At 33.6% G+C, this 16,666-nt stretch overlaps 2 protein-coding genes across 3 annotated transcripts; both read right to left on the reverse strand.

The window, feature by feature from the left end:
* Positions 1 to 1,102: 1,102 nt before the first annotated feature.
* LOC132266451 (nibrin homolog) lies at positions 1,103 to 12,680 on the reverse strand. 2 transcript variants are annotated; one of them, XM_059767327.1, is made up of 13 exons: positions 12,397 to 12,680; positions 11,347 to 11,400; positions 10,498 to 10,762; positions 10,131 to 10,198; positions 9,152 to 9,282; positions 7,503 to 7,549; positions 7,276 to 7,384; positions 6,821 to 6,907; positions 3,876 to 4,047; positions 2,333 to 2,793; positions 1,540 to 1,601; positions 1,344 to 1,446; positions 1,103 to 1,267 (listed from the first exon to the last, which is right to left on the reverse strand). In XM_059767327.1, exons 1-13 carry the CDS (start codon positions 12,431 to 12,433, stop codon positions 1,214 to 1,216), a joined length of 1,650 nt encoding a protein of 549 aa, XP_059623310.1. In that variant the 5' UTR covers positions 12,434 to 12,680; the 3' UTR covers positions 1,103 to 1,213. The 2 variants fall into 2 exon arrangements, with proteins under 2 accessions (XP_059623310.1, XP_059623309.1); XM_059767326.1 differs by having other exon boundaries at positions 10,131 to 10,219; positions 12,397 to 12,679.
* A 666-nt stretch (positions 12,681 to 13,346) lies between these two features.
* LOC132267489 (uncharacterized) lies at positions 13,347 to 14,165 on the reverse strand. The gene is made up of 2 exons (XM_059768649.1): positions 13,907 to 14,165; positions 13,347 to 13,789 (listed from the first exon to the last, which is right to left on the reverse strand). Exons 1-2 carry the CDS (start codon positions 14,109 to 14,111, stop codon positions 13,584 to 13,586), a joined length of 411 nt encoding a protein of 136 aa, XP_059624632.1. The 5' UTR covers positions 14,112 to 14,165; the 3' UTR covers positions 13,347 to 13,583.
* Between the last annotated feature and the right edge of the window lie 2,501 nt (positions 14,166 to 16,666).

The following is a 16,666-nucleotide window of genomic DNA, read 5'->3' on the forward strand; positions in this document are numbered from 1 at the left end:
ATATTCACAAAATCTAGGTTTCAAATACGAGTAAGAAAAGCTGTGGTGGCTTTTAAATTTTAATTAGAATATACAAATTTATCCTAAAATTTTTAACTCTGCACGTTCAGCATTTTTTTTATTTAATAAATGATGGTATTACAAGAAAACCAAGCTTCAAATTTTTTTTTTTTTTTTAATAAAAAAAAGATTTTGGACCAATCCCAATATAGGGTCTTAATTGGGCTTCATTCAAGGTTTGTTTGGATAATGCTCATAACCTGCAATACCAAGTAGCATAAATAGATTGCAGCAGCTGCCAAAATGGGCTTCCGTAACAGGCCACGAGCCCAATTCCTCTTCTTCCAAATCAATCCATAAAAAATGAATGAAGCTAATGAACTTCCTAGTAGTTCTTGAGTTGCATTAGGCAACAGTCATCCAAGGGGCTAGCCTAGCATACGAGACTCTCGTCATTGCGAGATCCGGAAAGAGTCAAAATGGAGAGACTGTTTTCGGCTTCAAATCTGTAACCTTACCATTATGCTACGGCCCGCCCTCGACGATGAGGAAGACATAATATTCAATAATGTAAAATAATTCACTAGAGGTATGCCAACGATCAGAACAAACAATATCTTAGGGCATGCAAATCTCAGGGATTACACTGCTTAGCCAACCAGGAACATTGATCGTAAAGAAAATGAAAATGGGTGGATCTGATAATGCCAGACCTCACAATAAATCGAACTTGACAAATTATAACATCAAGTCGTGAAAGGGGAGTCCAACGAAGTTCACCAACCACAAAAAGAAAATAACCCTAAAACGAACGGGAGAATTTTGAAGACGTTATCCGCTCACACACCCATATAACAAACATAACCAGAAGATCCCTCGCTCATAATTTTTATATGTATATAGTGCGTATTGCTATAAACTAAGAAGTAGAATTAAAATTTTGAGCATATTTACTATATTATTTTCATGCAATAATTGCTACAAGAACTGCCCCCTCATGTTGAAATATGTTGGTCTCCTAAATAGAACGCTCATACAATTTTCTATATATCTATTGAAGAGCTATTTCGAGCACATAAGAAGAAAGTTTTCTGGGCAGAGATTAAAAACACAAGCTCCTGAGTCTTGAAATATTTGAAAATATTAAGCAATACAAGTAGTAGTTGTAGAAATGTAATTTACTTTACACATGCAAGCAACACAATTACCTCGGTCAACTAAGACCAAAATGTCCATGGATAGAACCAGCTGCCCGACGTCGCTTCCCCTATATCATGTTGAAAAGGAAGCAATACTCAGAGAAGTCCTCATCAAATTTTAATAAAATTGTTTACACCACTCACCTTCTCATTGTGGAACAAATCCTCTGCGATAGCCTCCATCTGTTTTCTCTTTTTTTCTTCTTTTACGGACTCAAGTACTTCCTCATTCCCATAGTCAGAATCTCTGCCATTTAAAACGCAAATTTAAATGTAATTCACCTAATAATTTTTGGAGACTGTACAAGATTCAAAATAGGAATAGAAATATGGTCCATACTTGTATGGATATTTTGAAAATGGAATAAGATTGCTGAAGCTATTCCCTGATTGAGTCCTTCTCTACAAGTACATTTCATGGTCAACAAACAAAATGAATACAAAACATTATATAAGAAAATCAACAAATTGAAAAATAATAATAATGATGTAATAGGATATATATGCCAGCATAGGATATATTGCAGATTACAAATTACAGAAAGTGAAATCCTAAATAAGCCAAGGTAATCAACTAGGTAAATAACTTACCAACAATATTTTGCAACAAAATGTCGAGACATTTCCTTTTGGGTATAATAATAGCAATCACCAATAAACAAATCATTGAAGTAGTCAAAGGCTCTCCCGACCAGGTTATCAGGAAAAGCTTCTGCAGGTTTTTCTAGCCTACAGCTGAGAAGGTCGTTACCCAGTATATAAGGGATCCTAGGAGGGGAGACTACACAGAATAAACTTTTAACATGACATTGGAAAAACAAATTCATGCATTGTCACGCTTGAAAATTAGGGTTTTTACCATTAGCAATAACCCCCCTCCCTCCCTCCCCTCCTCCTCCTTTCCCTTTCTTATACCCAAGAACCGTAAAATTATACTAAAAAATTGGCTCGTGTTAACAAGAAGAAGAAATAAATAGAGTTGACAGAACAACCTTCTCCACCAAGAATCAAGAATAATGGTAACAGTAAAATGAGGAAAAGACAGAAAGCATGTCTTTGGAATTTATGCAGACAACCCAAAACTCATTGTGTCCAACTTGAATCATTATTGCAGAACATGGGAGATTATTCACCTTTCTGAAGCATTTGAAATTCGGGGCCCCACTGTTTGTTGAAGAATAGACTGTAGCCGGTAAGTTGGTATCTCTAACAATTAAATCTTGACTGTATATAATATCCAAATTTCCACTTTCTGATTCATCAATCTCGTCTCTTTTTACTGTGATACTATCATTTCTGTCCCTAGAACAAGTAATATGACCGGTCTCTAGTCCAGCAGCAGCATGATTCATAGAAGATACCCCTTTGCTCTCATGTTTAATGCCTTCTAATATGTGAACAGTGGGAGACGTGTGAACTGATTTTGCTGTTTCTATTTCTGCCCCTTTGCTCTCATGTTTACTGCCTTCGAACGTGTGAATAGTGGAAGAGGTGTGAACATTGGGAGACATGTGAACTGATGTTGCTGTTTCTATTTCTTCATCAGAATCTGCCACCACTGTCTCATCTGTGGAAGTTGAAGATGAGACTACAACTGCAAAGGACATTTATTTAGGTAAATCCGTTGATTAAAATGGGGAAAATGTCTTTTTTGTATGCAAACAACCGCATTTATTCTATCTATTTTAACAACTTGCATCATAAGCAAGTAAATCTAATATCCGGATAAGGTCCTTGACTATATAAACAGGAAATAACTTGTATTCCTGAGCCGGTTTACATTTGGAGAGCATATAGGTGCATGCTGAAACTTTCAAAGACTAAATAAGCAACCAATGTTTTAACACAGCAAAAGCAAAATGTTATGGAATAAGAGTTTATGAGACAGACAGTTAAATAAATTTCCAACTTTTTACATTTTAAATTTTTATATCTACAAAAAATCGTTTCTTAATTAATGGAATAAGTCCAAAAAGGATTGTAAAGGCACTTATGGCAAATGGCAGCATTGTCAAAGGCAGTAGGCACTAGTAAATAGGCCAGGGCCCTTGAAAGTACCAAAGTAAAATTATATATGTATACACAAGTTCATATATGTTAAAAATAATGAATGAAGAAGAAAAAATATAAATAATATGTACAGTTATAGTGAGAAAAAATAAAACAAAAAAACATCAAGGTGGAGCAAGAATTATGAGAAACTAAAGAATTCCTGCATTGCTAGAAAGCGGGTAAATGGGAAATATGAAAATATTTCCTCTAAAATTAATCAATCCAAATCTTAAAACACCAAAGTGGAGGATGAATTTCTCATCGTTTCTTTACAAGGACAACATTACAAACTTGAAATGGGGTGTATGTGCGTGGTGGCGGTTGTAAATGCATGATGAGGCATCATAATACAATATTACAAGAAGCTTAAAATCTGTTTAACTTTCCAAGATTCTGTCTCCATGCAATAGTTACATTCTCTGAGTGACATTCGGAACTTGTAAAAGTTTCACATTTTTAGTGATGTTGTTGGGTTTTTCTACCAGGCATGCAAAGAAATTTTTTTTTTCTGCTTAAAGGTTTGACCTTTTGAATTAAAGAAAAAAGTAAATAACTTTGTTTTCAGAAAATTTCAGTTAATTAGAAACAAGGTGCAGTAATCCACAATACAATTTGAATTCTTACCAGGTGGTGATATTAAGATAGAAGGATCAAGGTGCCCAGTCAAAACAGCACAAATTAAATTCATCTCATTGACTTTATGTAGAGTACTCAATTTAATGGAACACTCAGACTTGTCTACCAATCCGGCAGGGATTACACGCACTACTTGATTATTTTCTTCATCCTCTAAGCCCTGCAAGAAATGATTTCAATTAAGATTTTTGAAGAAAATCCAAGAAAAATTATAAAATTTTTACTAAGATGTTTTCATTGCCTCAAAATATTCAAAAAAAATTTCAATACCCAATTATTAAGAGCTGCACACTCTTTCGCCAATGCACTTAATTTGATTGACATATTAAAAAGGGAAAACCAGTCAGAATGTCTTTTGCAATAAGGAGAACCTTCAAAACACCCGGTGCAAATGAAGGCGGGAAGGAATGCCAATTGACAATCTAATGGTACCCACCAAGGTTTTAATTCTATGTGAATTAATTTGACGGAATACATCCGATTACTATCAGTGATTAATAATCTTCAAAACAACCACCATTTGACCCCAATGATTCTTTTCAACTAATAGAATGCCAGGCATAACTGTATAATGACAGCACAAGTTCACCTGTAGCAGAGCACACGATTGTGCCACTCAGAAATAGCAGTTTCTGCCTGCCAATGTCCAATGTTTACGGCAGTTAAGGAAGCCAAAAAGAAAGAATGAGTAAATGACTATTGTAGCAGTCCAAGGACACCAAGAACTGAAATATCATGTTTACTAATTAATGGAGGTGTAAATTTTCCAGTTTCCTTTTTGTCACCCACTTTGACAAGCATAAGTAACTCAAATTCAAACAAGGGAATTATAGCAGTCCAAGGGCACCTAGGCATAATGAACACACACCTTTTTAATGGCCTTAAGTAAATACTAATTAACACTTAACGGTTAAACTCGTTTTTCCTATGTTTCAGGGGTTATTTAAAAAAGTAACTTGCAATTATGAAAACTCCTGGGAAAAAAAAGGAAAATGAAGCATCATGTTCAATAATGAAGGTGTAAAACTTTTACACTCTTTTTCCTCCTCCCCTTCGACCAGCATATCATGAGTAACTCAAATTCAAATGCGGACGGGAAACAGATGGCCAAACACCAAGAGGTTGCTCCAAGGTGGTACTCCACGGGATATTTTGTTGGTTGGCAATTGACTTCGGAAAATGAACATAGTGATTCTACATAAGCATTTGCCAAGATTAATTTGAAATAGGCAGTTAGAAAAAGCTAAATTAGTTTTTCTTTCTTTCCTTGTCCAGAACTGCGCTGCATTAGTGCCAATATAAAGATAACTTCCAGAAGAGCACTGTATGAAACATAATTTTCAAATAAAAAGTTCCGTTCCATAATTTAACTCATATTATGATTACTTAAAAAAAAAAAAAAATACTAGAATTGATTATTAGAAAAGGATTAAAACCTTTGCATTTCCACTGCATCCTTCTCATAAGAGAAATTGGAGCATCTTGTTTTTGCCATAGAATACAAAGTTTCAGGAAAAGCTTCAAATTTAAAATAGAAGTAGATGGTTGTAACGGTCTAGGTGCTTTGTGATCCGACCCAAAAGCTTAAACTATTAGGTGGGGCTAACACCCAGCCCATATGTATCCATTTCACTTCCCATCCGGATCCGATGGGGGACAAGACTCCCCTTGTAACAATGCAGCTTGGAATTCATCAATGCGTATCACGTGAGCTAACGATTCCAATGAATTCTCCATTATGACATTCACAAATTCTTATTTCATCTATCAAGTCTTCTACTAGATAGGACTATGTCCCTCAGCATGGTAAAAAGGATAGCCGCATCACATCTAAAATGATCATAAATAAGTTTAACTGCTCGGCATAGATTAATCAATAAAAGTAAGATCATTATGGTTTTGCCTTGCTAAACCTTTTGGTTTAGTAATTCACCTTAAGCCACAGACGAGGTCGTTTTGATGCTTCTTGCCCAGTATTTTTGTCAACCGAGTTTAAGACTAATTGGTTTGGGGTCAGATCTAATCCCATTTTCTCTAAAATTTTCATGACTAAATCTTTAATGGGTTGCATAACCCTAACCGATATGAACCTAAAATCTAAATGGGCAAAAAACTGAATTACAGGACATTTCAAAGTCATTTTTGCAATTCAAATACTCAAAAAGGGTATTTAGGTTCGTATCAATACTGCTTCAACACAGCAAATACAATCAAGAACTAGAAAATATGCTAACACTTTTTTTGTGTTCAACTGTAAGAGTCGAACCCATAACATCACTCCTTCCTTTAAGATGCCATGACGGCATTTAACTACAGTAAAGGACACCACTATATAAACTCGTACAATAGAGGACAAGAATATAAAAACTATTGAAGGAGTGTATTTTTCTAGTGCGAATTGAAATGTTTACAGAAAGTGATGTCTTAGCCAAGGGAGAAAAGTTTGTTTTGATGAGAATTGAAATGGAATCCACATGACTAAATACTAGATTGAAATGAGATTAATTTTTTTCCAAAAGGAAAAACAAATAAAAATTAAATTGAAATGATATTAACTATCTAATAATTTATTTGTACATATGTGTGTAATTGAGAATATAAATACTTAAATTACACCTTCTTTACAACTTAAGCTTTTGAGTATATGTTGGTTAACATGGTATCAACGTAGACAAGGTCTTCAAACTCGTCACGACCCAAATAATTAAGATTGATACACTTGTTGAACCAAAATCTGGCCACATGTGAGGAGGCGTATTAAAGAATATAGATACTTACGTTACACCATCTCTAACAGCTTAAACTTTTGGAGCAAATGGCGATTAACAACAATATCTAGAAGATTACCCTCCCCGAAAACCAAACAAAAAATAAAAACTTCACAAAGAAGAAAAAATATAAGGAGAGTGAAACAAAATGAAGTAATCACATACTTGGCTACTCGAACAAAATTCTTCAGCAGAAACAACCTTTGCGCCAACCATTTCGAATAATAATTGCAACCTGTCCTTAAACTTGTACTGTAACACCAAAAAAGATCAGATTAAGCATCTATAACATCATTCTTAAGATTTCCAGAAACAAGTTATGTTCTCAGAAACTGTAACATGTGTGTGTGACTGCGTGCATGTGAAGAGTGTGTGTGTGTGTAGAGAGAAAGAATGAACACTAAAGAATTATTATTATGATTATCCAGTAAAACTGAGAATATTTTAGTCAATAATACCTTACTTCAATATCAATGCTTCTGATACATGATTGGACAAGAGATATATTTCCAATACACATGTATTTGCATTAATAATTTTAAAACAACAAAAGTGTCACAAGAAGAGTTGTAAGTGATAACAAACAGCTTGAGATTTCCAAAGTGACCAAGGAATATCACCTTGGCTGTTGATTCCAACAGAAAAGTGTACCCTCTCAAACAGTTTTCTCGAGATTTGGGGTCTGCAACTTTGACTGATAGTCCTTCCAACATCAAGGTTGGAGCATAACTGAGAAGAGAAGGGGAAAAGCAAAACTCATTTTAACGCTTTAATCAAAGCAAGTTTACAGTACTTTGTGCAATCTCAACATAGTCCAACCAAAAGGAAGTTAAAATTCAAAACTTACGAACTGCAGCTTGGAATTTCAGTGCAAATAGTTTTTTCTGCAACAAACTGAATATCAAAACCCATCAAAGAGTGACAATAAGAAACAAAAATATATGTGAAATTTCTATGGGATGGTTCTATATTAGCCAGATAAAGTAGATTTATAATGTATGTCAAGAACAGAAAGCATATACTCTAAATTAATGTTATAATGAAAGCATGCATTTTGACTTATCAAGAAATTTAAAGAAAACATATACTTTTGTAGTATTTGATAAAGTTATTCCTTTATCTCTTTTTCTAATAATGTATCTTGTCATCCATTTAATAAGTTACCTCTTCTTATCATATATCTATCACTTTTTGCTTGTTTCTTATTTCGTTCTCATCTTTAGACAGTGTCTTCACTTGAGTAGACAGTGCAAAGTATGACAAGAAGGTTGCCTTGCACCAGAATAATACTTCGGGCAACGCATTCATGAAACAGTTGAAGTAGCATCCATTGGACATAACACGATAGAGAATCTAATAAGATAGTTATGTCATATGTAGCAACAACGATAATTGAACCTATAAGGAAGAGTGGAGTTGTCTATACTGAGGGAGTGAGGGTGATGCTAGGGGGCGAGGAAGACAAAAATTAATATAGGTATAGATAGTAAGAAAGAATATGATATATATGTGGTTTGAGTAAGGTTATGACCTTAGAGCGGAATGATGAACATGATTCAAGTAGCCAAACCTGAATAGCTGGAAAAAGGCATTATTGACTTGAGCTAGTGTGTTTCACTGTGTAACATCTCAATTGGTTGTCGGTGGGGTTTATGCAGTGAATTACCACGGTTGAGAGGTTAAAAGCCTGATTCGTAGCCACTACGCAGACATTTTTATGTTGATTATTTAGATATGTTCTCCCATGACTCATCTTATCACCATTCCTGCCTTGTTGTGTGCAAGGGATAGCTGTTATCTAACTTGATATTAAAAATTCCTTTTTATATAAGGATCTGTGAGAGAATATATCTACTGAGGAACTTCCTATGTTAGCATTACAAATAACCATCAATGAATGAATGACTCCGAAATTAACGGCAGCAATCATGTTAATTTTTTTCATCATCGATCAATAGTTCCAAACCTGCCTGCTACTGTTAAAGGTTTTGCCTTGATAAATTTGGCAGGTTTAAGCAAATGGGTTGGGCTTTGGCTAGCCTCTTCCAACCTGTTTATAAAGACATTGGGGCATTAGGATTTCATTAATTTCTCTTATCACTAACACATTGTTATAATACATTTTGTGTACATAATAATATTTTTGTTGACTGGGTTATTCACTATTTTAATGTGAGGCTGGGTTGTTCTTAAGTTCTGATTTACATTCACACATCAAATATATACAGGATGAACAGAATTATTTCATAGTCCTGGACAATAACATGCAACTGATAAGATACCATAAATTATTTATATAATTTATCACGGCTCAAATCAAAGAACAGAAAGATTTTAAAATTTTTGAAATGATATTTGATAAACCAACAAATTTATATGAAACGTTTATGCGTAAAAAATAAGCCACCGAACATGGTAAATTAATTAGATATAGCCAAATAAAATATTTATGCATAACAGTTCAAAAGTGATAAAGAATAACGGATGTGAATGTACCTCGATCCATTTATTGAGGACAACGGGTTTCTTAGCCACAATAGCATCAATTACATCTTCTGTCAATGGCATGGACTGATCAACAAGAAAATGTGTCCACTCTGGACTCCAAATACGAGTAATTTGAGCACCTATACGGAAACAAAAGTTTTATCCATTACATAATCCTTTCTAAGGTAAGGAATACATTACTTTCTAGCAGTGGGTGGATTTCTTAGGTGAGAATTGGTGAGTAGCAACAAATTAAAACATTAAAGTAAAATACATAACAGAAAAATGTCTAAAGGAACAAGAAAAAAGGCCTTCTTCCACATTCTTCTTCTTCTCTTTGATTTTCATCATTCTTTGTCCAGAACAGTTGTGCACTCAGTTCAACCACAAACATTTAACCAAAACCTAACCCTGCTTTACCCCACCGTCCCATCACTGAATTTTTTTCCCTCTGGTCCATGTATTTCAAAAATTATTTTACCATTAAATTATGTACCACAATTAACTGTAAATCCCAATCAACAACACCAATAAAAATCCGGAAAGAAGAAAAAAGTTAAACACAGCCCACCTATTTTCAATTGTGGACAACCGCTGTGTTACATCAGAAAGAAGAAAGAAATCAAAATGAATATATTTAAGAAAAAATAAATAATTGGGAAATCTCATTGTGTAACAGGTATAAGAACAACCGTTTAGCATGATTGTAGCAGAAAAAAATGGGAAAAAAAGAAAAGAAAAAGAAAAAGGGAAGTAATGGGACAAATAATACTGTTGTTCTTCTTTTTGGTAAGTCAAATAACTGTTGTTCTTGTTCATGCATTGTAAACTAAAACATGTGTCAAAACCAAGCAACAGGAACACAACTAAAAAGCAAGGAAGGCATACATTAAATAATACACTAGTGAGTGATAACCCAAAAAATATTTTATAGAAAGCGTCCTGGAACATGCTCAGGCCACCAGAGTGTTTGCAAGAAATTACTAACCTATTGATGATATCTTGTCTTGAAGAAGTTGATTCACTTGGAAGGGCTTGGTGTGGTAAACAAAAAATATGAGTGGAACAAAACAAAACCTGCCAAATATTAGTTAGACTACCCAAGCAGAACATAGTAATGTAAGTTTTATATGATAACACTAGACTACACCTATATTTAGAATCACGAAGCATTATGTAGAGTCGTAGACTTTATCTAACAAGTGCATAACTTGCCATTCTCAAAGCAAAAGTTTCAGCATATCAATTACTTTGTTTTTTAAAAAAATAATTTCATATTAAAAGTGCAAATTTTGCACCCTGTTACCACCAAATTCCCACTTGTAAAGTATATGCCGAAAAATGGCTTAGAATACCTGTAGGTTGCATTCCCAGTTCCAAAAGAAATCAGATCCCCATCTTTTAGAGTTGTTTCCTTATTTGGGAACTCATGAACTTTTTCCTTTGACCCTTGACTTTTGTTAATAAATGTTCCATACTTCGAGCAATCTCTTATCCGAACACTGGACGATACTTTAGAAGGTTTGTTCTGCAATTGATCCAAGGAAGCCATTCCCTCAACCACAATCTCCGAATGGATCCGTGAAACTCCTTTATCTTTGTTAATTATTACATCGCATCCTGCAAAAGGAAAAATAAAAGTTTTAACAGTCAGATCATCAAAATAATGCACAATAACTTATATTTAGTAAATATATTATTGTCAAGATTAGGGTCAGAAAACTGGGTCAAAGTTGAGTTCGGTGGGATAAGAAGAGTTGACCTATTTGTTATACCCAAACCAGACCCAACCACAGATAGCATATGCCAAACTTGTCCGCTCCAAGTTGAAGAACTAAAAGCCAGTTTTGAATGCCTCTTGAATTTAATGGCCCCATAAACCCTTCACATTTCATCTTGAATAGATTCATTCGGAAAAGTAGTACCCGTCTCAAAAAAAATGTTCTAAAAACATGAATTTTGTCATTTCAAGGAAATTAAAAAATGACCACTTATGAAGAAATATGGTTTAAGTCCCAAAATTGGCCAAATGGATCCACTCGTCATAACTAATCTCTCCTTTAAAACTCTATGTAAATAGTGACTGGATGCATTCAATTTCAAGGGATGTTCAAATACGTCCAAGTGTAGAATCCATGTTAGGTTGTGAAAATTCAAAAAAAAAAAAAAACACATGTAAAACAATTTCCAACAATCAAGAGTACCTTTTCGACCCACTTTGTATGTCCCTTTGCTGAAGATGTAGTACTTATCATCACCTGTCATATTAATCAACCACGGTAAAATCAGCACAAGCTAAGTCCTTCAAAGATTTATAAATCATAGAAGACACTTTATTCTTATCAATCAACCAGAAGGCACCAAAGTCCATGATTTAACAATACAGAAGTAAAATCTAATAATGTCGAATACACAACAATGTGAGAATTTAAAATGTCTATATGTAAATAGGTCCACCTCAATAGTAACGATCATAATTCAATCACAAAACTATTTGAACCTTTATAACGATCACACTTCTATCAACTATGGGATACAAAGATGGACTCTCCTACCTTCATTGGCCTTTAAATAAACAAATAGATTCATCTATAAATAAAGGATTAACATTTTTTTACTTTATGCTTAAAAGGCATATTGTTCATTTTTATAACATTGCAGTTGGTAAAAGAAACAAAATTTCAATATATAAACACATTGTCTTACAATGTACATGAATTTCGACCTTGTTCAGCAGTTCATGCTGCTTGAAAGCTATTAACATCCACTACAGAGTCGGGCCATGAGCCCTTGAGTCACGGAAGCATTTCAAATTTCCAACTTCATTAACAAGATAGTTCACATTTCAGAACAGCTGATGAATTATTTTACTTTTTCAAAGAAAAACATACAAAAAAAAAATTGAAAAAAAAAAAAAAAAAAAAAAAAAATGTGGCTAACCCAGTGCCTGGGGAGGTTTAGATTTAGGGAGCCAAGAAAACATAACAAACAATTGGATAAAAAAGAAAACATCATATATACACACACACACATATCTGTGTGTGTATTTCATTATGTATCAGACAGCTAAGGTGTTAGTTAAAATGCTATGCTGTGTAATTTAATTAAAAGTTAAAACTATCTTTTATAGCAGAAAGAAAGCAAACTTGAATAAATTTAGAAGTTCTTCTTTGTTGGGTTTGTGTTAGTGTGTCATTGTAAAACCTAGTAAGAAACAGCATGTAAGAAGAGAATTAGGAGAGAGAAACTGTAACCTGAAAGTGGGTCGGCAGGAAACAAACCCCAAACCATATTTTGATCCTTTCTTTCAAATTCTTTGCGAACAATCAACAGGTTTCAGTCCTTTCAGAGATAGCAAAGGTGTTCATAAGCTATCGTACGCAACGGACAATGGAAATTGAATTCATATGAAGATGGAATTTGCAAATCCACCGTTGTTTTCAGCTTCCGTGAAAGGGTTTTGTTTAGTTCACTCCTACTCTAATTTTACCCCAGTGGGACTTTTCCCTTTCCCTTTCCCTTTCCCTTTCCCTCTCCCTTTCCCTTTCCTTCTCGACGCTTTTACACACGGACGGACATTTTATATTTAACAAAATTATTTTATTGTTTGCATAATGTTTCATTGTTTCTCATGTAAACCTTATTTCGGGTGTTCGGCTTGTTTGGATCGAATGGCAAACGTCCAACTTGGTAGAAGTGATATTAGAACCTTCCAAATTTTTTAGAATGTTGTCTCTATATTTTATAGCTTCATTTTTTTTTTTTTTTTCTGGATGGTCGAGCTTAGTAACTATATCATGTTATTTTACTATTTTGTTCGTTGAACAAAAATTATTACATAAATTACAACTTTATCAAACGTGGATAGACTTTATGTAAAATAGAAACTTTAACAGAGGAAAGTAAAATTTAATTAATTCTTTAATTTATATCATAACGAGACTCGAATGTCACCGTACTCTCCCCATTTGGGGTGGACATTTTTGTTGATTTGATTGCAATGAGGTTTGCCATTAGTTCACTGACCGAGAATGTTACAAGGGTCTTGATGCGGCACTGGATTGAGCTGAAACACTTTGCAAACTTTCTAAGATAATATACATATATATAAACAAATGTTGATGTCGAGTGTATTGACGAGACATAATATAATTTGTCAAAAAATATTTTAGTATTTTTTTCTTTATAAATGTATTACCCCAACCAAACATGTGAAAATTAAAAATATATATTTTACATCCAAACAAAAACAACCCTGCCATAGACATGGAATTAAATACAAGTAAAATCACCCAATTTAAAGGTATATATACACTCCCAACGTTACAAAATTCCTTCAATTTTGGGTTTGCACCTTTTCAGCATACACAAGAGATTGCAAAAAGAGAAAACAGTTAATTGCATTCAAGTTGCTTAGTTTGGGTCCTTCCATGGTCTCTGATCAGCCAAAGCAAGCTTTGAATCTTTGAATTTTGTGGAGACAAGCTTGAGCCCTCTCAATGACCAAATCAACCCTGTCCCTCTTCTCGTTCATGTACACATCACAATCACCCCTTGGTTTTTTTTGCTTAGGACCTTCAATTTCAACCTCCATTACTCCTCCCTCTAATTCTGAACTAATCTTCCTTCTCTTCTTGGCTGTTGATTCTGTTCAATACCATGTATAACATAAACACCAACACACACACACACAAATATATACATATATCTACATATATATATATATATATGAAAAATGATAAAAGTAGTGTGTTTGTATCTAACCTTGTGTGATAACAGAGGAAGAGGTGGACAAAGAGATTGAATTGGCACCTAAATTTTGGGATTCAAGTAGAAAGATGAAGGATTTGAGTTCTTGTTTTAAATAGCCAAACTGGTTGGGGTACTGTGTTTCCAGTATCTGCAACTCTTCTTTTGCTTGTTCTAGCATCATGGTTCCAGACCCCCATGATGTTGATGACCACTCCATTGCTCTCTCTCTCTCTCCACCCAATATAGAGAGAGAAACTCTATTTTATTTCTCTGTGGTCAGCTGTTTAATTTGAATGTGACAAAAAGAACAAAACCTGAAAGTATATTTATAACCGGTTTTAATTCCCATATTCCAATGCAGTTTCAGCCCAACTAGACATTAATTGCCTCTAAAAGTCTATTCTACAGTTTGATTAGATTATTAAGCTTCAGTAATAAGCTTCAGTATATTCTACAGGGACATCACTGTCGCTATCAAATCTTTCACAGCCGCTATCAAATCTTTCTTTCATAGTGTGAAGCTGCTAAAGGAGATTAACAATGCATATTTTGCTCTGGTCGCAAAAGTCCCTAAGGGCAAGTTGTATGGTGATAGCAATACTGCTAACAAAACTTTGTTTAATTGCTGGTCACGTCAGTAATTGTGCTGATGTGATTAATAATAATATATTACTATCTTGTTTACACAGTATGGTAAATTGATAATTTTTATTGTACTTTTAAAATACATTTAATATTTTAAGTAAAAAAAAATTAAAAATATATTTATTTTTTTGTTTATTTGTATTTTTTAAAACGATTACTTTTTCAATCACTTGATATTTTTTTTTTATTATATATTACTATATTTTAGTCACTGTATGAGTTAATTGATATTTATTATTTTATTATTTTTGCTTGTATTTTTTAAAACGACTACTTTTTCAATTACTTAAATTTTTTTTATATTATATATTTGAATAGAATACTTCTTTTAATACATTTAAATTAATATATTTTCTCATAATTAAATAAATCAAAAATACATTACATATTTTCTCACAATTACATAAATAAAATAAATAAAAAGATATTACATATTTTCTCACAATTACATAAATAAAATAAAAAAAGACATTACATAATTTTTCACAATTAAATAAATAAAATAAAAAGACATTGCATATTTTCTTACAAATATAAATAAATTACATATGACCACCACCTTCATTTAGTTTATTTAAGATTTGATTTTGTTGTTGAATGATCTATGCCTTTGATGCTTCTATTGGAGCCTTCGATGGATTTTGACGCATTATATCTTTTTCAAACTCCATTTCAGCAATCATTTCTCTTGTTTTTATTTATAACTGTTTAGTCCGTTCTTTCTCCAAATTTGATTCTATCGCCAGCTGCTTAGTCCGTTGTTTCTCCATGGAAAGTTGAAGTCTCATTCGCTCTCCTTCCACACCTACTTCACCAAACATGACGCCTTGTGTTGTTACAGCTTCCAATTGTTTAAGAATACTTGCTTCAAAAGATGGCATTTTCTTTTTATGAATCTTCCTTGTTTTTTGTCCCTCGGGACGTGACATATTCGAACCTTCAGTATCGACTAGTGTATCCTCATCACCAAGATTTACCGACCCTGGAGTTGATATTGTAGGAGTTGATGAACCTAATGTTGTTGGAGTCGATTCAGACCAATTTCTTGACTCATTTATCAAGATCAACACCTCTTTTCATTGGTCATCTAGTTGGATTTTCGTTAACGTTGCAATGCATCTGCCATTTTTCCGAATTCCGAAGAACATTCCAACAATGCTCGTATTTAATTTTTTTTTTCTGTTAAAGTTTATATAGTTCTCTAACAGCATTCATCTATAAAAATAAATAAATAATCATTGAAATTAATAAGTTGGATTAAAATTAAGAATAAAAAAATATTGTACAAAGTAAAAACTTACTATATCATACTCGTTGTAACCTCTGATTGGATTGTCGTGGACATTTTTGTAGTATCCTGAAAATTTGTTTACATCACGTTGAAAGTTTGAAAAATGGTTCATCAGAGCACCGTGTGATCTTTCTTCAGTTATCTTGTCTCCCAATTGCCTAACCCAATGAGCATGAATTCGTTGCCACAATGTACCCATACTTTGATCTGTACCCGTCACTGGATCTTCACTAAACATGATCCATGCTTTACACAATGCTATATCTCCTTCTTCGGACCAATTCCCACCCTTTTTCTTTGAGGGTGGCTGTGATTGAGAAGGTTGAGAGGAATTTTGGAATTGAGGTGTGTATGGGGGTTGTTGAGATGGATTTTGGAATTGAGATGTGTAAAGGTGACAAAATGGAATTTGAAATTGAGGTGTGTATTCTGGATAAATTTGGTTTAGGAATTGGAACTGATATGTATATTCAGAATGGATTGGATCTTGAGAGTGCCACCCAGAATTGAATTGAGATGGTATTTCGAAATTTCCATATTGGTTAAAATGAGGGTTGTTGAATGGAGGTCACTGATCCATTGAATGTCGAAGGATGATGATATAGTGAAATGAATATTGAAGATGAGAGAAATAAGTGTTGAAGGATGAGTATTGAGTGAAATGAGTGTTGTATTTATAGAGATTGTTGTATACCCAACGGCTATATTCTCAACGGCTATATTTCCAACAGCTATATTTCTAAATGCTATAATCCAACGACTATATAAACCACTAATTTAGTCTGTTGTAATTGCTCAAGTCCATTTTCTCTTCCTTCATTCCTCAAGTCCATATT

Source organism: Cornus florida, unplaced genomic scaffold (assembly GCF_030987335.1).
Source record: "Cornus florida cultivar Cherokee Brave unplaced genomic scaffold, ASM3098733v1 CherokeeBrave_3.0.0_Hap2_Chr07, whole genome shotgun sequence".
In the NCBI taxonomy this organism is placed as follows: domain Eukaryota; kingdom Viridiplantae; phylum Streptophyta; class Magnoliopsida; order Cornales; family Cornaceae; genus Cornus; species Cornus florida.

Excerpts from the sequence above, each read along its gene's own strand:
- LOC132266451 (XM_059767326.1), bottom strand. The coding sequence starts at position 12,433 with ATGGTTTGGGGTTTGTTTCCTGCCGACCCACTTTCAG. Across the intron at positions 11,401-12,396 it reads TCCTGCCGACCCACTTTCAG|GTGATGATAAGTACTACATC; the intron begins GTTACAGTTTCT and ends TTAATATGACAG. Across the intron at positions 1,268-1,343 it reads ATTTGTTCCACAATGAGAAG|GGGAAGCGACGTCGGGCAGC; the intron begins GTGAGTGGTGTA and ends AACATGATATAG.
- LOC132267489 (XM_059768649.1), bottom strand. The coding sequence starts at position 14,111 with ATGGAGTGGTCATCAACATCATGGGGGTCTGGAACCATGATGCTAGAA. Across the intron at positions 13,790-13,906 it reads TTCCTCTGTTATCACACAAG|AATCAACAGCCAAGAAGAGA; the intron begins GTTAGATACAAA and ends GGTATTGAACAG.